The 22,134-nt window shown below is 42.0% G+C and overlaps 2 protein-coding genes across 2 annotated transcripts in view; one reads left to right on the forward strand and one right to left on the reverse strand.

Moving 5' to 3' along the window:
• Nucleotides 1-2,786: 2,786 nt before the first annotated feature.
• The window catches only part of VEPH1 (ventricular zone expressed PH domain containing 1), a 144,849-nt gene continuing 125,501 nt past the window's right edge, over nt 2,787-22,134 (forward strand). Inside the window, exons 1-3 of the mRNA XM_056850194.1 lie at nt 2,787-2,934; nt 9,716-9,931; nt 10,760-10,934. Coding sequence (XP_056706172.1) covers nt 2,797-2,934; nt 9,716-9,931; nt 10,760-10,934 — 529 coding nt within the window. The 5' untranslated portion in view covers nt 2,787-2,796. The remainder of the gene's footprint in view (nt 2,935-9,715; nt 9,932-10,759; nt 10,935-22,134) is intronic.
• On the reverse strand, nt 14,259-21,059 carry PTX3 (pentraxin 3). Its single transcript, XM_056850195.1, has 3 exons — nt 20,915-21,059; nt 19,961-20,494; nt 14,259-14,885 (listed from the first exon to the last, which is right to left on the reverse strand). Exons 1-3 carry the CDS (start codon nt 21,057-21,059, stop codon nt 14,266-14,268), a joined length of 1,299 nt encoding a protein of 432 aa, XP_056706173.1. The 3' UTR covers nt 14,259-14,265.

Consider the following 22,134-nt stretch of genomic DNA (forward strand, 5'->3'; position numbering starts at 1 on the left):
TCCTCGTGGTCACCCCACCGACTATTTCAGGGCTTTGCTTTGATTATGCTTGCATTTTCCGTCCATCAGAGGTCGCCTTGTTCTCCTGGCACATTTTGGCACGTTTCCCCTGCAATTTCTGGATGCTGGCTAAACATGAATCCAGAAAATGTGGGCAGAACGCATGGAAATGCACGGGGAGAGCGAGGTGACCTCTGATGGAAAATCTGAACAAAGCCCCAAAGTAGTCTGCGGGGTGACCGCAAGGAAACAGCCATGCATAAATGGCTGTTGTACTATTTACTAGCAGCATTTGGGGAAGTATAGGAGGAAGGCCAAAACTGTTTTGACACAGGTTCTACTCATAGAGAGAGAGACACGGGGGGGGGGGGGGAAGGAAGCAAGCCCTGTACCACAGGGGGCCTCACTTTCAAACACCTTACAGCCCTCTTTCAGCTCTCTCTTCCAAGTTGAAAACCATCTGTTCCTTTACACATACCTTTTCACTATCCTCATCTGAAGTGATGATGCTTCCCCAAACTCTGATGGGCTTCATATTCAAGCACACAGAGCTACTAAGGGACCATCTGCTAACACTTAGCTCCCATTGAGAAAACATTCGCCTCTATTAAAGAGCATTATTTTGTTAAAGGCCTTGACTTTTGTCAGATGCCAAATTATAGTGTTCACAGCAATCAGACAAGAAACCTGTAATAATACTTGTGTGGAAGTAACTGCCTTTGAATTCATTACAATTTAGGGCTGATCTACATGATCAAAGACATCTATGGTAAAGTCATTCCTTGGCTGTCAGATCTCTAAATGCTGGTGCTGGGAAGAGTTTATATTTAAGGATGCCCCATCATATAAACAAAAATGCACCACAGAAAGAAAACTAGCATTTGACAGAATATTCTTGTTTCTTCTTCTTCCTAATTTTCTATATGAGGAAATTTTCTTGGCTTATTTAAATGAGTAAACCACACCTATGTGTCAGAAAACTGGCCAAAATTAATGTGACAACATGTTCATAAAAACGTGGTGTAGTGGTTAGGATCTGGGAAACTGGTTCAAATCCCCACTCAGCCACGAAGCTCATTGGGTGACTCTGGACCACTCTCCAGCCTAACCTATTTCCAAGGGTTGTTGTAGGGATGCAGTGATGAAGGGGGAGAACAATGTTATAAGCCACTTAGGAACAATCCTAAGCAGGTCTACTAAGAAGTAAGTCCCATTTTATTAAATGGGGCTTACTCCCATCAAAGTGTTCTTAGGATTGCAACCTTTAGGTCCTCACTGGTGGGGGAGTAGTGTATAAATATCTAAATAAATAAATACTTTTACGAACAAGAATGGCTGAAAGAGCGAAAAAAATTGTTTGCAGCCATGTTAGTCCAAAGGTAAAAGCCAAGAACACCATCCATGTAATACCATTTATTACAACCAACCCAGTGAGCTATGACATGTAACATGACAGTGTGCAAACTTTCAAGTTTCTCAGAACTCTTCAACAGGTCAGATGTTAAAGAGTAAAAAAGGGGAATAAAGCAGATTCCAGATCATCATGATCTTAAGACCTTCTTATGCCAGGTGCTGGTAAACCTGAAATCTGCTCTTTTTCCTCTCTTTTTTTATTTTGTAACATCTGGCCTGAAGAATTCTGGGGAACTCAAAAGCTTGCCCACTGTTACGTGTTACTGGATTGGTCAAAACAAATGTATTACATGGATGGTGTTTTGGGTTTTTTGAATTGAGTGAGTCTGTTAAAATGTCAGAGCTCATATATTGTATGTTAACAACAAAGAACCACTCTATTTATGTTACCAACTACTAAGAGGCAGATGTTGTAGCACCTTAAGGACTAAGGCTGCAATCCTGAAGGAGTGGTCTGAATCTTCTTAGGAGCTGGTGTGAGCAGGCGCAGGTGCAACTTTATTCCATGATAAAGAGGCATCTACGCCAGCACGGGGGCAAACACGCCGGCGTCCGGGAGCCATGGAGTTCCGCCTTCCCCCGCCGTCAGCGCAGCCACTCCAGGAACTAAATCCCAGAAGAGAATGCCCACGCTGGCATGGGGGAGGCATTCCCAGGGCATTCCCGGGGGCAGAGCTGCCTTTGGGCAGCTTCCTACCCCGTTCACCCCAGGAACACCCCCTTGAGCTGCAGTGTGGCTGTGCCACCTTTTTTGGTGGTGCAGCTATGTTTGATTCAATGGGTCATCCCCCCCTTTTGTTTTTTATTATTTTAAACTGCTCTGTTTCCCTCCACGGCAGCTGGGGGGCCTTGGAGGAGGCAGCACAGTTGCTCTGCTCTTGGCTGCTGCCTAACTGCCCTCCCTTCAGGATTGCGCTGCCCCTGAGATATTACAACAAATGTTCTTACAGGCCAGAGCTCATTTCATCACATGCATCTGTAAAGTTGGCTCTAGCCCAAGAAAGGTTATACCCCAATCCATATGTTAGCTTTTACTGATGCACTCGATGTTTCCGTTGCAGAAGATTAACATCTCCAGAATGTACATGGTTCATAGTTAAGTGTATTTTCAAAATATTTTTGCCATGACTACAATACAGCATTGAATGCTGTGTATTGAATAAACTATTACCTTTTTGTTAAAAACACATAATAGCTTATGAGGTGACATCCACATATTTTGATTAATTTCCTCATCCCCTCTCCTTTCAGGTTGTGATGGAAGAGGGGTCAAAAATAAGTGAACGATATATTCTTCAGAGAAAAGGGATGCTGTTTGGGTTATGCATTACCTGGCTTGATTAAAGCACGTGGTACCTGGCTGGCCGGCTGTACACATCCACAATGCATCATCTCTTTGGAGTTGTTTTGGGACAAAAGGACCTTTCACGTGCAGGGGACCTCTTCTCCTTAGACGATTCCGAAATAGAAGGATGTCTATCAGAAGCTCTCGATCAAATAAAAATAATCAGTTCTTCACCAGTAAGTAAAACATTCCACATTCCTTTTTTGTGCACGAGACGAAATGTAGGATAAGGATTAAAAAAACAACAGCACGAAAGAGTTTGCAATCATATGCATGCACTGTTAATACAAGAACTCAGCATCAGTTCCCAATCTGTTAAATGTGAACAGGGATGGTTGACCTTCCAGGAACAGTGTGAGAATAAACGACCATTAAATGCTAAATACAAATCACATTAGTTGGTAACAATAACAGACTCACTCTCCCCACCCCTGCAATCTTGTATCCATTTAATACTTGTTTAAAAATTCTTTTGAACTGCCTACTTATTAATAAGAATCATGGAGGCTATCTGTGCGATGACAAAGGAGGGTAGTAACAACGGAGAAATCCAGTAATCAAAAGAGGGGTGTGTTTGGATGGAAACTAGAATTTATTAAAGTATTTGGGGAGGGGCTGTGGCTCAGTGGCAGAGCATCTGCTTGGCATGGAGAAGGTCCCAGGTTCAATCCCTGGCATCTCCAGTTAAAGGGACTAGGTAAGTAGGTGATGTGAAGGACCGCTGCCTGAGACCCTGGAGGGGCGATGCCAGTCTGAGTAGACAATACTGACTTTGATGGACCAAAGGTCTGATTCAGTATAAGGCAGCTTCTTGTGTTCTTTTTTTTAATATAATTTTTTTATTGTTTTCCCATAATGATTAAACACAGTATTCAACAATCAATGTAAATAAGCATCAAGGTGTAGATTCCAATAAAAAATTGTTGAAAATACATATATATAAATAAAATATGATGACTTCCCCTACACCTCCCTCAATCTTGTCATTTATTTGTAATCTCCTTTGTTTAAAATTCTAATCCTAATATTATTACAAACATTTATAAGAAATTATTCTTTATTTAAAATTACTCAATCTAAATAATCATTATTTCGATTTTAACAATTTTCGATATTCAAGTAAAGAGAAAAAAATAAGAGAAAGAGAAAATAGAAAAAAGCACTATTTTATAATAAAAAAGATGGATTAGATAATAGGTATCATTTTTTTACTTCCTTTAAAAATAGGTATCATTATAACTCCTCCATTTCTCCCAGACATCTAATAAGTATCTATTATGTTAATGACAATAATTATTCTGTTTTTGTCAAAGCCAAGCCATTAATCAGTCCCTTTTAGTTAAATCCCAAAAAATCTAGACCCTTTGAACCAGTCTCTTTATTCTGAATTTCTAACATCTTCCTCTTTTTCTCAGTAGCTTTAAACGTCGAAGAGCATCCTTGGAAATTGTTAGTGCAGTTCCTTCTGCAGAAATTGACGAGTGATAGACAATCTTCAGTGTGGTTTCTTCCATCCCTAAGGCGAGGAAAAAGATCCCGGTGCTTCCAGCTTATCGCCCTTTTAAGTTCTCCCAGTTAACATTGAAGAATTCATCTGGTAGATTATACAAACAAAAGTCAAAGTCTCTTACGTTCAAATCCATGGTTGTCAACTGGATTGGTTCAATTTCTTCTTGCAGATGTATAGCCTTTGGTTGTCCATTGTGGCTCTCCAACTCCTTAGCAGAATTTAATTCTTCTTTTGATGGCTTGTCATTTGGAGAGCTTTCTTCTCCCATCTCGGATCTCAATGTAGTAACTTGGTCTTTTATATCCTTGAGATCTTCCAAAATTCATCCAGTTTCCGATTGAAAAGTTTGTAGATATTGTTTGTCAGAGAGAGTAGTCGATCCATCTGTTTAGTCACACTTTCCATGGTTGCTGCTTCTCATAGTTCTGTTGAAATTTAATTGGTAAAGTCCAGATAGGTATATCACTAGTTCCTATGTTGTGGGTAGTGAAGAAATGTTGCGGGAGGCAGGATATAAAGTCACAAGCCTGCCTTACTTCCTTTTGCCCAGGAACTTGGGAGATATTTGCCAGTTACACAGTAATGCCACACTTCTGGTCTCAAATACCGTGGTGTTCTCGTGGTAGCAGACGGTAGCAGACGCTTCCGGATAAGACGTGGCTTGAAGACTTGTTTACTCAGAAAAGTGTCTTCCCGGAAATGGGGGGGAATCTCCTCCTCCCTCCCCTTTGCACATCTCAGTCTCTGATTGGTGGCTGTAACGTCATTCAGAGAGTCCCGATTGTTATGTCTACCCACCAATCAATTTGATAAAAATCCTGTCGGTTTATCCAGTGTTTTTAATTTTCAAAGAGTCATCCAAACATCAGATGGGGAGATACGGATTCAATAGGTATTTTTTCGCTCCTTCAAGACTTCCAGATCCAGGTAAAACAAAAGGATTCTTGTAACTTACTCAGATTGTAACTTACTAGAAGAGTAGGTATTCTTGCTTCTGTATTGTTGCTTAGATGGTAATAGATAGGGGAGATGTGAGCCTAATTCCAAAGAGACGTTCGTGGCAATGTTTTCCCCTCAGGCCGGCGGGACCTCATCCAGGATTCCGAGAGTTGTCCGAAGGCTCTCTCAGCAAAACTGAGGGTCAAAACCACACTTAAAGGCAGCAGGGGTAATCCTACTTCCCGGTCCACTGTTTAGGATCGGGTAGGGGTGCAGGATTGCACCCCAGATTTGAACGATTCTTGGTTCCCTCGGGAGCCCCCGAGAGATGTGGTGCTCAGATCAGCGTCCCTAGCGGAAGTCCTGGCAACTTCTTGTGCTCAACCCAATTCATTAAAATTCTGCTTTTATTTTATGGGATACTTTTCTTCAAAGACGCACTTGCTTTTGGATATACAAACTCAAAAACAGTCACTCATATTAAAATGGACCGAATTCAGATGTCACAGCGATCTTCACTATTGGTTCAGACTCAGCTTTTTTGTTGAGCTCGCACATTCCCATCCTCGGTTCTCCCCTTGAACATTGAGCATGATTGAAAACTTCCTGAACCTTTGTTCAGCTTCCAGTTTACCATGATATCTGAATGCAGGTGACTGGGCAAACTACAGCTTGATCCCCTCCCCGTAAACTGGGATTCTAAACTGGTCTTACATTGTAGTTTAGAATGTATAGCAAATTGAAGGCTTCTGTAAGCAAGGCAAAGTAGGGGAGAGAAGGAGGGACGAAGAGGGTGTGCACAGCGAACAAGTCAAGTTCATGGCCATCACAAACAAACAGGGGTCTGTTGTGACATTGGATTGTGACATAAATGTTTCTCAGTACAGTAACACTAAAATGTACTCTTTCCTACCTGGGAACAACATTCTAATTTTGCTGAAAGGTTTACTGTTTTTTATCAGCTCAAAGAACAGTTGCTCAGGGGGGGAAATGAACCCTGTGTTAAAAAAATAATAATAAAAAATCTCTTGCTCTTAAGAATTTAAATAGCAGAAATAAAACCACAGTAGCTATAAAAGATAGGTGCCTGCTAGCAATACCCATTACACTCCACCACTCTCAAACTAATTATTTTACTCTGTTAGAACCTATTGAAGGACCTTCCTCCCCAAGGAGGTATCAGCTGATGCTGCCCAGTCTATGAAAAGGATTAGATGCCTAATAGAATTAGTACAGCACTTAGATTGCCATGCTTCCAATTTAGCTACTGTCTGTACCATCTCTAACAGATTTTCTCTGTACACTGCATCCATTCACAGAACCAAACTAGACATTCATGAAAGGCCAGTTCAGACTGATACTGCAGCATGGGTGAATAAGGATTTACACACTTCCTTAGCACTGTTTTTTTCCTGACCTAAGACTCTTGGATCTGCTATTTGCCCCACTCTGAGCTGGGACAAAACAGCATAGGGGAAAGGGGACCTCCTCTTCCCACAATGGCCTTACCTAGATTTGGAAGATCTATTCATAGATCTCATCACGTTTGGCCCTCAGTCTGGGTTAGCAAGCATTTCGAAAACGTGACTAAATAAAAAGCTCTTATGAATGGATTTTTGAAAATAACTTTTACAAGTTAATTTCCACTAGAGGGCAGCAGCGATACATAATTGGTGTGGACTATGATTTCACAAATTTTCTTATTCAGATGCTGGAAGATGCAAGCATTATCTCTGGCCCAAAGGTGCCTTAGAAAATTGTTGATATCTGCATGCGTTATTTAGTTTGGGGGGGATTTAACCCCCCTGTTTATTTTCATAAAACTTTTTGGATTTTTCTGCACACTCAGGGGGCTCCCCAAGTCTACAGAAAAACCTGTTGGGGTCACTGTGCTCCCGGTGTCCGCAGGCAGGGGGCACACTTGGGAATTAAATATATAGAAGAGATTGCTCATATATCCATGATGAGCTTTGGCTTGTGTTAATTTTCTCTCCTGCCCTCCTTCACAGTTCTTTCTTCTGGTTCTTTCATAGAGCTTAAATCTGGTCAGGGCTAGAAAAAGTGTTGGAAATTCCTCTGTGATTGACAGGCAAGAACTTGCCAAGTTCCTATATTAGTGCTGGCTACTTGCACTGCATGGCTTCAGTGTGGCCACTGCTTCCTCTGCTCACGTGGTGGTAGCAGAGGGAATGCTGCAGCTCTCGCAGTGGATGCCAGACCCCTTACCCCACCAACCTGGCACAAGTGGTGGGAGGGTGGTAGCAGCTCCTAGTCCTCCTCCCCCACCACCGACCTGGAGTGGAGAGGTGATGGTGCTTGAGCCAGTACCTCAGCTGCCTTTGGGTACATGAGGTCCTTCCCTTCCTGCTCATGGTAAGTGTATATTGCCTATGCAAATGCAGACAGTGGTTCCTTTGTTTGGGAGTGTTATCCTCTCCATTTTTTTTAACTTTTCAGATTTTTCTGCCAACCTGGGTGTTCCCTAGTTTTGTCGTCCCCCCCCCCCCGCAAAAATCCCTTTTTTCTGTATGGCCCTGATGTGCAGATGTAAGTATCTGCAGATGGGACCATGATGAAAATGAGATATATTGATAAGTAGGGGACTTACAAGAACTTGGAAGAGGGCACCTCATTTCTCCCTGTGTTCCCCCACCTGACAGTATTTCCTCTTCCTTTCTCCTGGCAGCCCCCAAATCTTCTCCCCTTTCCCAGCTTCCTTCTCTCATTCCCATCCACCAGCCTTCTCTCCTACCTCTAGTCATCCGTGTTATTTATTATTTATTTAATTCATTTAGACATTGCCCTTTCTTCCCCAGTGGGGAAGCTTATATATCATTCGCTCCTCCATTTTATCTTCACAATAACCCTGTGAGATAGATTACGCCAAGAGTGAGTGATTGGTCCAACATACCCATTTATGGCAGGGTGGGGATTCAAATTTCGTTCTCCCAGATTCTATTCTGATACCCTCACCATTCCAGAACACTGTCTTGCATGCAATGGCCGCTGTTGAACAGTAGTGAGTTGCCAGGTGGCATGAGAGGGCCCAGGTAAGTCAAGGAAGTTGTGTGGTAGTGAGTCGCCTGAGGGTTGCTGCCAGATCAGGCCCCGATGTGTCCTCTGTCCAGGACAGGAGGGAGAGGAGCAGTGGTGGCCCGCAGGCCAAAACTGAACTGTGAAGGCCCCCCTCCCCCTTGAAAGCTGGCAACATTGTTGTGGTTGCCTAGCAACCCCCACAATGTGTGTGTGTGTGTGTGTGTGAAGTGCCGTCAAGTCACAGCCAACTTATGGCAACCCAGTAGGGTTTTCAAGGCAAGAGACTAGCTGAGGCAGTTTGCCATTGCCTTCCACTGCATAGCAACCCTGGTATTCCTTGGTGGTCTCCCATCCAAGTACTAGCTAGGGTCGACCTTGCTTAGCTTCTGAGATCTGATGAGATCTGGCTAGTCTGGGCCATCCAGGTCAGAGCAACCCCCACAATAGGCACTGAGATATCAGAGGGTATCCATTTCTTAAAGCTACAGGTGCTGCTTCTATCGTATCCCTGTGTAAATTTACATGTGCTGTACCAGTTGGCAGGCATTATGAAGCTTTGAGATTAGCCAGATCTGATATATTAGGAGTCATCCTTCCCTGTTTGGGTAATAGAACGGTGCCTGCTGCATCCATTTAGCCCTGGAACTTCAGTTTCAGCAAGTGGGCTGTAGTGCTTAGAGAATCAGACTAGAATCAGGGAGGCCGAAATCATCACACTTCCGTGAATTTCACTGCATGTCATGGGATAGTCACCGGCTCTATCTCGCAAGATTGTTCTGAGGGTTAAATGGGGCAGGGAGAACTAAATACACCACCCTGAACTCCTTGGGATAAAATGTTCTACAAGCATACCTCTGAGATATTTTGGGTTTGGTTCCAGACCACTGCAATAAAGTGAATATCAGAATAAAGTGAGTCACACAATTTTGTTGGTTTCCCTGTGCATATAAAGTTATGTTTACACTATAATGTAGTCTATTAAGTGTGCAAGAGCATTAGGTCTAAAAAAGGTACTGTAATAATAATGAAAAAGATTGAAATAGTGCAAGAATTACCAAAATGACACCGAGACACAAAGTGAGCACATGCTATTGGAAAAATGGCATCAATAGACTTGTTAAAAAATGCAATATCTGTGAAGCGCAATAAAGTGAAGCGCAATAAAACAAGGTTTGCCTTATATAGACAGACAAATTGATTCCAGGAAACCAGTGCTGGAAAGCGTACCATCAGATCTAGGTTTAGGTATGGCAGCCACATCTGCCATATGACACTTGACACTTGGCTTGACACTTCGGAATGAACACTACAGAAATGGTCTGCAGAAAAAAGTTTGGTTGTTCTAATTGGCTCCATAAATTCCAGAAAGAAAATAGAAAGTTCTCCTTAAAACTGTAAGTTTATAATAAGTGTGAAGGGTCTATTGATTAATTCTGATGCTGCCTGAGTACAAATTGCTTTGTCTCAAACAGGACTACCAAACCAACGACAATGACCAGGCAGTCGTGGAAATCTGTATCACTCGAATCACCACAGCTATCAGGGAGACAGAATCCATAGAGAAACATGGAAAATCCCTTGTTGCTCTTTGGGAGTCGTGCTTGGAGCACAACCTGAAACCTTCAGGAAAAGATGAAGACACACCGCATGCAAAAATTGCATCTGATATTATGAGCTGCATTTTGCAGGTAAGAGCATTTTGAAAAGTTATTAGAAAAGTCAGAGCGAAAAAACTGCATGTTTTAAGAAATATAAGCTTGGTACCCAAAATGGCATTCCTATGTCTTTTTGTTACATATTGTAAAACTTACATTATGACTTGACATCATTCCTTTGTGAATTTTCCCATCCCTGCTAGTGACAGCCAATGATACAGTGGATGGATGATATATTGATGTTGAAGCTTTAGGGTTAGTTTTATTTCAGTTAGAAGTGAGAATACTCAACAAAAGCTGCTTCCATACAGAGACTATTGCCTGTATGGCTCATGTTGCTGCTGAGAATGCAGAGGAACTTGCAAAAGTGATGCTCTTGTCCTCACAAAGCCCCAAGTAGCCCCAAATTTTGTGATATGAACCAGCCCTGGTTGGAAAGGAATGGAGTTACCCCTGGGATAAGGCTGCCAACTTCCAGGTAGCAACTGGAGATCTCCTGGGATTACAACTGATCTCCAGGCAACAGGGATACATTCCCCTGGAGAAAATGGCTACTTTAGAAGGTGGATTCGATGGCATTATACCCCACTGAAGTCCCTTCCCTTTGTTCTGTAGCCCCTTGTGATAAAACATGAGGACTCAGTACTAAAGAGACATGCCTGGAACACCATGTTTAAGAGCTATACAAGCCCTGTGCTTGGCCTAAAAGAACAAGGGCGAGCATAGAAGCTGCACAGCCCAAGCCAAATGGTTGGACAGTCCCCAGTCTGGTGCGATAGTTTGTAATAACTACTTTCTTCACTTGCTAGTTTCTTTTCTCCCCCCCCCCCTTTTTTTTGGTGCCACCATTTCCCCCAGCAGAATTACAACCGTCCTCCCATTATGGCCCTGGCTGTCCCAGTGGCGGTGAAATTCCTGCAAAGGGGTAACAAAGAGCTGTGCAGGAATATGTCGAGTTATCTTTCCCTGGCAGCCATCAGCCAAGCAGATCTACTGGCTGAGCACACAGAAACAATTGTAAAAAGTGTCATGCAAGGTAAGGTAAAGCAGATTTATTCTATTTTGGTTTATCATCGCTAAACAGTACTGAATAATTTTTCATACATTTCTCTACTTATTTATTTATGAACATTATTTATAGTTTACCTTTCTCACTGAGACTCAAGGTAGATTACACAGTAGAAGTCATTGCAGTCAACTGGATGGGGCATCCTTGAAATTATTTAGATGTAATTATAGCACAGTTAGTAATCTAATGTTTCATTAAAAGTAGTTCAGAGCTCTTAATTCTATTTAATTCTTTCCTATATTTCCTTGCATTTACATTATCATTGCATTTACATTATTCTACCACCAGATGTTGCTCTGGATGCCTGAGAAAGGAATTCCAGAAATTATTAGTTTCACAATGATCTGGTAAGGTTTAGGAAACAGAAATGTTTGGGTTCACTTTAAGAACAAAAGGAGAGTAATAAAAGGGGGAAGAAATCTGCTGACTTTTATGTATATGATCCATCACCCTGATCCATCTAGGAGCAGTAGTCCTCCATGCATGTATCCCTAGATAAGAAACCTTCTGTGCAAATTCTGTGTATTGGATTCTGTGTATTGGATTCCAGCTTGGAATGCACAGAACCACTGATGGATGATTGTGCTAATCAATTGTCTGGGATGAAGAGGAAAACTGGATTCAGATCTGTCATCTGCTTCTCTTCAGTAAATACTTGTATCGTCGCTCAATGGTTTATTTTCTAACTGGGTTCCATGTGTGGTCCTGAGAGCTGCAACAGTATGATTAAGACCAGAGAGTTGCACAACCCAGTAAGGTCCTATTAAAATGAAAGGATTGGCAAAGCAGCTTGTAGAGCTGGGCTTTTGTGTGTGCTGCCTTTATGGGTGCCTGGCAACCAGCAGAGAGGCTGTGGGTGGGAATATGGGGAAGGCTGTGGCATCATGTCACTTCCAATAAAAAAAATGGAGGTAGCACAGGTAGCTCTAGGAATCATGGGAAACTTTATGGTAAAACTGGAAGTGACATGATGCTGCAGCCTCCATTGCAGGGTGGGTTGTTACTTTCCCCCAGTTGCTGCTCAGGCTTGGCAACCTGCCCTTGAGCAGATGTTATCCTTGCTGCTTTTGAAGCAATAGTTGAGGATGCTAGCATATTAGTATTTTCCTGTGATGCATAAACCATTGTGGGATAGGATTGCACTATTTGGTTTCCATCTTAAACCACCTAAGGAGATAAGTGTTGGAGATCACTTTGTCTTTAGCCTTACTTAACTATGAGTAACTTCAGACGTTGTTGAATTCATCCTAGTCAAATGCAGAAGTGACTTAGAGAATACTACCTATTCCTTTGAAGGGAAAGCCCCTGCATGGGACCTGCAGGGGGCCCTGATGCTTCCTGTATTTTCACAGGGTAAGTTTGGCTGGGATGGCCAAAGATTCAGTAACAGGATTGGCTACAATCTAACATGGGCAGCCCAATCCTAAGGGGTGGTGGATATGCGGTGGCCATGGACGGCGCAGCCATGCCGCTCCTGTGAGGTTTCCCAGCCAGAAGAAAGGTAAATAAATTCCATTTAAAAAGAAGACATAGAAAAATTGCCCCATTGCCTTTAGCGAGGCTACGCCAGCAAAATAGCAACATAGCAATGCCACAGTGTGAGAGAGCATTCCCCGGGGTGAAAGGGGTTAGGAAGCTGCCCAAAGGCAGCTCCGCCCCCAGGAACGCCTGGGGAATGCCTTCCAGGATGCTGCTGTGGGGAGTTATGCTGGGCAAATGCTGGCAGGAGACTGCACCGGTGTCCAAGGGCCACACTGTCACCGCAGTCCAGGAAGGCCAGCATAAGTTGGCCTAATGCCAGCATCTGTGCCAATTGGCACAATGCAAGTGGCTTGGACGCCAGTGTAAGGGTCACGCCGGCCCCCATGGGCATTCACCCCCCCTTCAGGATTGCACGGTGAGTTAAGCATGTTTAATCCCATTGATTTCAGTATGCTTGCTGTGGTTAATTCTTATGTTGAAATGTGGCCACAAAGCATTATCCACTTCTCAGCCCCCAGATTTAAAAGATCTGTTTTTGAGAAATGTTTCTGCAATTAGTGAAGAATATGTAGGGAGGGGGGAGGAACACAGTGCAAAAGGGAAATGCTGGTCTTGCTTTCAAATTCAAACCTTGAAAGAAAAACCCACCAGAAAATGCAATTTTCATAAAGAATTTTTTATTTATGGTACAATTTTATAAAAATAATTTCAATAAAATTAGTACAAAATCAATTTACAATATAATACAGCTGTATCCTCTTCAAAGAACGACACAGCAGAAAAACTCTAATTATCTGAAAGCTAGGTTGACTCCAGCATAAATAATATCTTGGACAAAGTACTAGCTTTATTCAGGTGTGCATACCAGGAACAATGAACCAAACCAAACCTATTACTTCATGACTCTTCTGTAAAATTCACATTAGTTATATAACATGTACAAATGGGATTCCCCAGAAATTGGTATAACATTTGCTCTGCAGATAAAAGTTCTAGCCATTTTTGTATAGTTATTTGATTGATGAATGTTCTTAAACAAAAATCTAATCTCAGATGTCTATAGAACCAGTTTAGAGTAATAGCAGTCTCTGTATTAAAAATGACTGTTCCAATGTATTTCTTCAGTATGTTCAAAAGCACCTTTGAGTAAGTTTCAATTTTTTAATTTTTTAATTTTTTTGCTAAGACAGTGTTTGGATCCATACCTCAATTTAGAACTGCATGTACTGGCTCGTCTCAAAATATACGTAAGCGCCAATGCTCACAATACTGCTGCCACAGAGAAGCCATTTTAAATTGTTCCCAGGGGCTGTTGTTCTTCACTCTGGTTTATCTGGGAGCCCATGAATAAGGTTTGAAATGCTGAGAAGGCTCCCAGCAACTGTTGGTTGTTCTGATAGCTGCTACTGTCATCTGCCGAAAGCTCCTTTCTAACCATCTTTCAACACTGTTTACCCATCCACTCACTCATTCGGCTCTTCCTTCTGGCATCACTTGGGTCATTTGAATAGCACAAATAAACAGAGAACCTGTAGTAAGGTAGCTGTGGCTGCTTTCTGCTACATTCACCAAGAAGAATCTCATTTAGGAATTTCTTTGTGAACCATGGTTGAGTGGCAGCTCATGGTATGCCCTGGTTCACCTCATGGATCAGGCAATTTCCCACAAGCAACACAAAACTTTGAGCTTTAGAGCAACCCCTTTGTAGAGGCCATATTATGTATATCAGCCCTCAGATTTGTATATATTCTGGTTTGCTAGACACTGTGTGCTTGATATGTCCATGTAGTCTTGAAGGATAACTTTTTCCATTTGTTCAGAAACTGAAAACATACTGAGCTCCTCCATGAGGCAGAATCTCTGTAACCCCCCAACCAACTACGTCACCACGGATGTTGCATGTTTCTTCTTCACTCTGCCTTGATATCTCTTTTTCGCTTAGGACCCTGTTCCAAATATTAAAGCCAGTTATTTTTCCAGAGAAAGCTAAAGATTCATTGAAACCACCTCCAACACAGCAGCCGTTCTTTTCTTGGCCAATCTGCAGAATTCCACCGTCTGGAATGATGTGTTCCTTGGCTATATCTGAGGAGGCCTTGACCAGCTTTCCATTTGCCCACAATGATGCATTACCGTTAACTGAATTCCAAATGCCACAAAAGTGAGTCCACTGTCCAGAGGAAATGACATTTTGGGCAGCTATCTTGTTCAAGTCGCTACTCACAGCCAGAACTGCGGAATCATAGCTAAGATAAAGCTGGATCTCATAGGGATTTATTTTGGTTCCATATGAGAAAACAATAGTTTTGTCGAGCATTTCAGTCACTTTGACCCACATGCAGGCAGTAAAGGAAGAGAGCATCATTCCAACTGTTGGATGAACACTCGCAAAGATCTTTTTGGAACGCATTGGGAATAAAAGAGCTGTCTCACAACCTGCCAAAAAAAAGAAGGAAAGAAAGAAGACATCATCAACCCCTTACATTGTTTACAAGTCTCATGTGAATCTCAGATAACTGTAGGGCAGTATAATTTGTTCACATGGTTCTAGGAACCTCTGTTTCCAATCAGCAAAAGTCTTAGATACACAGTTTATAGGACAAATAAGCAATTTGATGCACATTGTTCATTAATGCATAGGGTTGGCAAACTAAGCTTGACTTAAGGATTCTACTACCTGCAGATTTAAGCAGAAACCGAAAGAGCATGGGCATCTAAGTATTTAAATATTCCATATGTAGGCACAGTATCAATAGTGCTCACCAAGGGATCACCATGTTCCCTTGCACTGCCATATTTCCAGCATTCACCACCAATCCTGGATAGCCCCTCCCACCATATCATGGCACTTTTTTTTGCTGCTGTGAGCAAGGTTGGCCCCCTTCCCACTAGGGTTGCCAGCTCCAGGTTGGGAAATACCTTGAGATTTTGGGGGTGGAGCCTAAGGAAGGTGGGGTTTGGAGAGGGGAAGGACTTCAATGCCATAGAGTCCAATTGCCAAAGCGGCCATTTTCTCCAGGTGAACTGATCTCTATCAGCTGGAGGTCAGTTGTAATAGTGGGAGATCTCCAGCTACTACCTGGAGGTTGGCAACCCTACTTCCCACCTAGGAGGCAGATCAGGCAGAGACCAATGAATTTCCAAAATCAAACTGGAAATCAAAGGGCATATGCTACCCAAGCATTTTCCAACTCTATGCTTGTTCCCACACTCTACATTTAACCCTCCCCACCCAGCCTCAAAGTTATCCCTAATCTTTCCTCTGTACCGCCAACTTAAGTAGTCAACCCAAGCCCAGACTCCCATGTTATTCCTACATTTACCTCACTGGCTTTGCAGAAATCCTGTGGAAACTGTTTATATATTTATTTAAATATATACACAATATAATACTCAATGCACCAAAGAGCCTTCCAAAGCAGCTCTCATAATTTTTTTTGCAATTAAAAGCATTTGGACCAGAAACAATTTTTAATTACAGCTCTATGACCTTTTTTATTGTAAATGTTCTCCTCTCATGGAATATTGTATCAAGAAAAAAACAAACACAGTGATACCGCTGTTAACAGAAAAAGAGTTGATTAACTTCCACATGTGCCATTTGGCCTCATGTAATGGTTAGAGTATTCTGCCATAGCTTGGGAAATCCAGTTTGATCACAGATGAAATTCATTATAAACATAAATGCAAGCTGTTACATATTGTTAGATAATGTCCCAAATATGCAGTGTGGCCTAAAAAACATTACCAGTTACCTATAACTACAGATTTACAAAGGGGAAACAAGGCAATTGCAGCCCAATCAATGGGAAAGGGGGTAGATCTACACTATTGGTGGTGTTAGTTCTTAGGTCAGTACATTAGTACTTATGGTCAGTACATTAGTACTTATGGTCAGTACATTAGTCAAGTTATGAGAGTTTTTTGCCAGATTCCTATGACTACTTTTGACATAGTAAGGGAACTCACCGCCCCCCATTATTTTAAAGTGAGTAAGGAGTTTTTATGAGGCTGCCTTCTATGCAATAAAACTATACATTTTCATGGCCTGATAAATGGTAGGATTTTTTGTTTGTCTTATTACTAGGCTTCCTTACAGATTTTCTTCTTGATGAAAATATTATTAGGCTCCCTTGCAGTTTTACTTCTTGGTGGAATTATTACTAGGCTTCCTTATGACACAGAAAAAGACAGGTAATAATCATCTATTTATAATCTTCACAGGATAATGGTGACTTTTGCCATAAGGACTGGATCTTATGGGTATATTAGCACCAAAGAACAATTCCTTTTCGATTAGCATGATGCAGAATGGGAGACCAAGGATGGGTAGACCTAGGTTCAAGGCATCAGCCATGAATGTAACCATACAAATTCAGGACAGTCATCATCTCAGTCTGCCTCACAGGCTTGGTGTAAGGATATAATGGGGATATAATGGGGGGAGTGACTACACCACTCTCAGTTACTTATTGGGCTGCTTATTGTGCTGGTCACAGGCTGTTAAGTTTTGAACTTCTCTGAATGTTTTAAGTAATTTTGAGCATTTAGAGCTAGACAGAGAGAGGTGGTTCAGCAGGGGTGCTTGTTTAAAGAGCAAAGAGCTCTATGTATAAATGACTTTTTAATTAGCAGAATTTCTATCTTTATTATCAAGGAGTAAGCAAAATCAAAACCAGCTTCATAAGAGACCAGTAACAATATAATTAGAAAACCCTTTCTGAGTCAACCTGGCAGGAATCCAGGTTATGTGAGAAATCAAAACCAGTTGCTGAAAATTCTTTTTAGAAAAGATTTCCACAGGGATTTATGGAGTATTTTAAAAATCTGCTCTTCTTGTTCATAATTAAATCATGACTCCCCCCCCCCCATCAAAATATATGAAACCAAATGATTCTGTTGTGGATTAAGAACAGGTTCTGTGAAGTCAGTGGCGTTATTCCGTAGAGCACAAATCCAACCAAAATTAAACATTTTGACTTCAGTGGAAAAAAATGTAAGTATTTATCTAAGGCTGGAGCTGTACATTACAGCCGGTGTGTGTTTCCCACAACTCCTCCTCCTGTCTCCCCCCAACAATATCTAGAGCTGCAAAACATGTGACATGATGACATCACTGTGTTGTGATTTTTCTCTCTACTCATGAGGTAGTCAATGAAATCTGGTGGGGGTGGGGAAACTTCCAATGGGATGATGTCATGTTTTGCATTACTAAATATTACAGGGATGAGAGTATGAGAAGACATGGAGTTGCTGCTTCCAGCTGCAGCCACACATCGTCCACAATATCCATTTATGCCATAATTCTCCCATTGCAATCCCTGAGTGAATCTGGTTTACCTTTGGTTGGATCATACCATTTATTATTGTACAAATGTGCACAGCTGGGATCGACATGAATTTCTTTCTCTTTTGTTTCATGAATGTATCCTAAAAAGAGAGAGGGCTACAACGGAGTGTTAACTTGATGTTTCCATTTTTAGTAAGACAAGCTCTAAACAACAGAAGCGAGCCACTAATAATTTCTTGTACCTTATTAAAATAATTAGAGGGGTGTGAATAATTTCTCAAAAGATCATAAGAATGGTGGGAAAGAGCACAGGATGATTATTGTGTCGCTATTAGCACTGCCGAAGTTAGCGAGCACATCTTTCCACCTGACCACAGATGTGCATGTTTATATCCTGTTGTAATGGAAATAAGTTTTGCACCAGAAATTACAACAGAAAGACAAAACGTAGAATGCTTAATAAAGCTGAACTTTTTCTCCAGTCTAATACATTTGAAAGGATTTTAAGTGTTGATGGTAGTCCATGCATACCTTTTTGGTTGGATGTGCAGGAGTCTATTATACCATGTTTTTAAAAAATGCAGTGAGTTTTCACCTAGTGAGATGTGGTCATGCATAAGAAATGACACAGGATATTTAGCCATCTGCCTACATTTCAGCCCTAATGAAGCTGAAATAAAATAAAAGCAGCTTTTAAGTTGCAGCATCACAGGCAGCTATTCCTTCGGAGACCAAAGACAGGCATTGCTAAGCTAAAACTTCCTTCAGTTGCAGCATTAACGTCACAGAGCAGGCGGAGTTTAGCTTTTGCACATTTCGTGTGGTTAAGTCTAAAAGGCCCTATTACACTAATGTTTCTGCTGCATTGCTTTTTTTTAAGTAATGTTTCTGGATTTCTTCAGTCAGGGACCATACTAACCTACAGTAGGGTTGCCAACCTCCAGTTACTAGCTGGAGATCTCCTGCTATTACAACTGATCTCCAGGTAGGGTTGCCAACCTCCAGGTACTAGCTGGAGATCTCCTGCTATTACAACTGATCTCCAACCGATAGAGATCAGTTCCCCTGGAGAAAATGGCTGCTTTGGCAATTGGACTCTATGGCATTGAAGTCCCTCCCCTCCCGAACCCCGCCCTCCTCAGACTCCATCCCCAAAACCTCCCGCCAGTGGTGAAGAGGGACCTGGCAACCCTATCTCCAGGCAACAGAGATCAGTTCACCTGGAGAAAATGGCTGCCTTTGGCAATTGGACTCTATGGCATTGAAGTCCCTCCCCTCCCCAAACCCCGCCCTCCTCACGCTCCGCCCCAAAAACCTCCCGCCAGTGGCAAATTCGGTCCTGGCAACCCTAACCTACAGTCATCTTATAAGTCCCGGTTTTGCAACAAGTGTGTGTGTGTGTGTGGGGGGGGAAATAAGGCTGAAATTCAAAGGTATTAGTCATTTCATTAATTTGTAGCTTGAATCATAACATCTAAAATGTCACCTATGAATGATTGCTGGAGTTGGGATATCAAAGCAGTGGTCTTTCCAAGGAGAGAGGTAGAAAATCCTTGTGATGTATCCACTACCCAGTTTTTACTACACAGGGTGAAAGCTATTTTGCCTTCCTGAACCCCTGTGGAGAATCCATTTATGCCCTGAAGCATGAGAGTTGATGAATAGCCTGTTGACATAATCAGTAGGCTCACAGGGTCACATTCTGCACATAAGCAGCCTCCAAGGAATGCGGTGAGGGAGGCAGGTTAGTAGGAGGGGAGAAAAGGCAGGACTGAAAAGAAACAGGGTCGACATTTTGTTTTGTTTCTTGCAAAGTATGAATAAGTGTGTAAATCTGCGGCTATGCACATGGCAGACAACAAGATGTTGCAAATATGTTCAACAATTCTTTAAGGGCTTCCAAATGTGTTTGGACCAGTTCAGGAACCTTTCTTTACACAGACAAACACAAGCAGAGGTTTCCTTCAACATCTAGTCCTAACCATGCCGTGGTTTAGCTTGTTTTTGTATTGTGTGTACCTCTTTGGCTACCATATTGTATAACTTGGGCTTGTCTTTTTGTAAAGACTGTTCCCACTCAGTCTTTGCAGTAATGTATATATCTTGTATAATCAAGGCACCAGGTGAGAGCCTTTCACCCAATTTCTGAACAGAGCTGTTTGGGAACAGATGTAAAATGCATTAGTAGCCCTGACCGTGTCAAACAGAGTTTTTAACTTACCAATTGGCAGCAACCTCTGTGTTTTCTTTTTGTGGGATTCTTTCAGTTCAGCTTTTGTTTCCTGCAGTTTTTGCCAGAGTGAGTTCAGAATGAAATTGTCTCCTCTTGTCATGTAGTCTTTCTCGGTCAAGCCCCTCTGCTGAATATCCAGCTCTGTTTTCCTCTGCCAAGCACGCTCCAGATTGCTGAGTCGGTTGGACACGTTTCGACTCAGCTGTAGAATTTCTTGGAGGACTTTGCCTTGCTCTGATTCATGGAGCATCCCAGAGAGGTCCTCAGCTTCTTCATTCTTCCTCGCCAGCATCCGGTCCACTTGGTTTGAAATCTGGGAGGTGGCTTGCTCAGTGGACGCGATGCAAAGGCTAGAAATGTTTTCCACAAACTGGAGCATTTCACCTCTCAGTTTCTGCAACTCCACCTTAAGGATTTCATCCAGGGAGTGGAGCAGCATGCTCTCTCTCATCTGCGAGTTCTCAAGCATAATGAACAGCTTGTCCCATTCCGTGTGTTCTCGTTGACAATCGCAGGAAACGGCTAGAGTAGAACATATAGCAGCAGTTATACCACATTTCTCTGCTTGATTGTTTGCTTTAAGCAATAGCGCAGCTTCAAAGGATATGTGTTTCTCAAACCGTCTGCAAACTCCCAAAGCACCAGTGATTTCCCCAGAAAGTAAGAGAAAGGTATGACTTGTTGAAAAAGCAGCAATTGTTATTTCAACCTCTGCATTAAAAAAGGGAGGAACGAGCTGAGGAATCTGCTGGGCTAAGTGAGGGTCTTGTTACACTAACCCCTCTATTTTTGTATCTGCTGGCTACGGTTTTTACAACAGAGAAAGAACAGATATTGCAGTCTCTGAATGCTCTTTCTTTTGCTGCTAGACAAACAGCTAACTTGTACTTAAAGACTGTAAGAAATAGGCAAAAAACAAACAAACCCACAACTCCTACTTACTTTCTTCTGTTGGAGGAATTTCTATTACATTGTCAAAATCTAGGTAGAAGACATCGTTGTAGTCGTCTTCATTCTGGGATGAGAAAGACCAGAGAGAGAAAAATATAAATAGAAAGGAAAACATTTTGTTTGTAGTAGGATTCATGAGCAGTTTCCTTGGAATTTTCAGCCTCTCCTCGAATGAAAGGTCTCTACTGAGTCCCAAGCAGAGAGGATTCTATAAGACGGAGTTACAGAAGCCCTTAAATATAACTGTGAGAGCGCCTGAATTTGAATGAATGAGTAATGCTAGTGCTGGTGCTGTAATAGGAGTGCTTCTGGTTATTATTAATTTTTTTTGGATGGGAGTTGTGAGGAGGGGGAGGCGTGGAGGTTGCACAATCCCAAACCTTAAAAGTTTGAACCGATGGGCGGATTAACTAGGAAATTGACTGGAGAAACAATGGAAAACTGTTCTTGTGTATTGCAAAACTCTTTTGAGACAAGATTTTTTTAAAATAATAATCACCCATTGGTCATCCTAAGGGATAAAAAGCAGAGTGAATAAATAAATTGCAAAATTTTCAAGTCTTCTTTTGGAATAATCTTATAGCACATACCAAACTGTTGTAATTTTTGTATGAATGTTAGGTTCCAAAATTAAATGTCCTCAGAGCTTACAGTGTGGTAATTTTCAATGTGTTGTGTTATCAAACGTATTGTCATTTACTAGGAAAATGCCCGCTAAAATGATGAGTGGGGTGAAGAACAGTCCTGTATATTGCAAAGAGGCCCCATTTGCAGTAGGATGGCCAGATTAAAAAAAAAACACCAGTCAGTGCTTTCAGCCAACCACCGGTTGAACATATTCCACATTTCCCTAAAACTGGTGATTACCTAATTATAGGTGTGATCCAGGGAAGGCCACTGTTCACAAAGTTCCAGATGCTGGATGCAATTTTTTAGCTCACATGCAGCACCCTTTTGTACCCTTGGACCTCAGTCATGCAGGAAATCAGCTTATGGAAGCCTGCTCCTGCACAGAGAGAGGCCATGTTAGCCCAGAGCATCCCTTGTCTTGCTTACATTCACAGCAATCCTGAAAGATGGATCAGTGTAGTCCCCATTTTACAGATGAGATGACAAAGGCTCACGGAAGTGACTTGCTCAAAATCATCAACTTCATATTTGGCTGGCCACTGTGCGAACAGACTGCTGGACTTGATGGGCCTTGGTCTGAT

This window comes from Euleptes europaea, chromosome 5, assembly GCF_029931775.1.
Source record: "Euleptes europaea isolate rEulEur1 chromosome 5, rEulEur1.hap1, whole genome shotgun sequence".
Lineage (NCBI taxonomy): Eukaryota > Metazoa > Chordata > Lepidosauria > Squamata > Sphaerodactylidae > Euleptes > Euleptes europaea.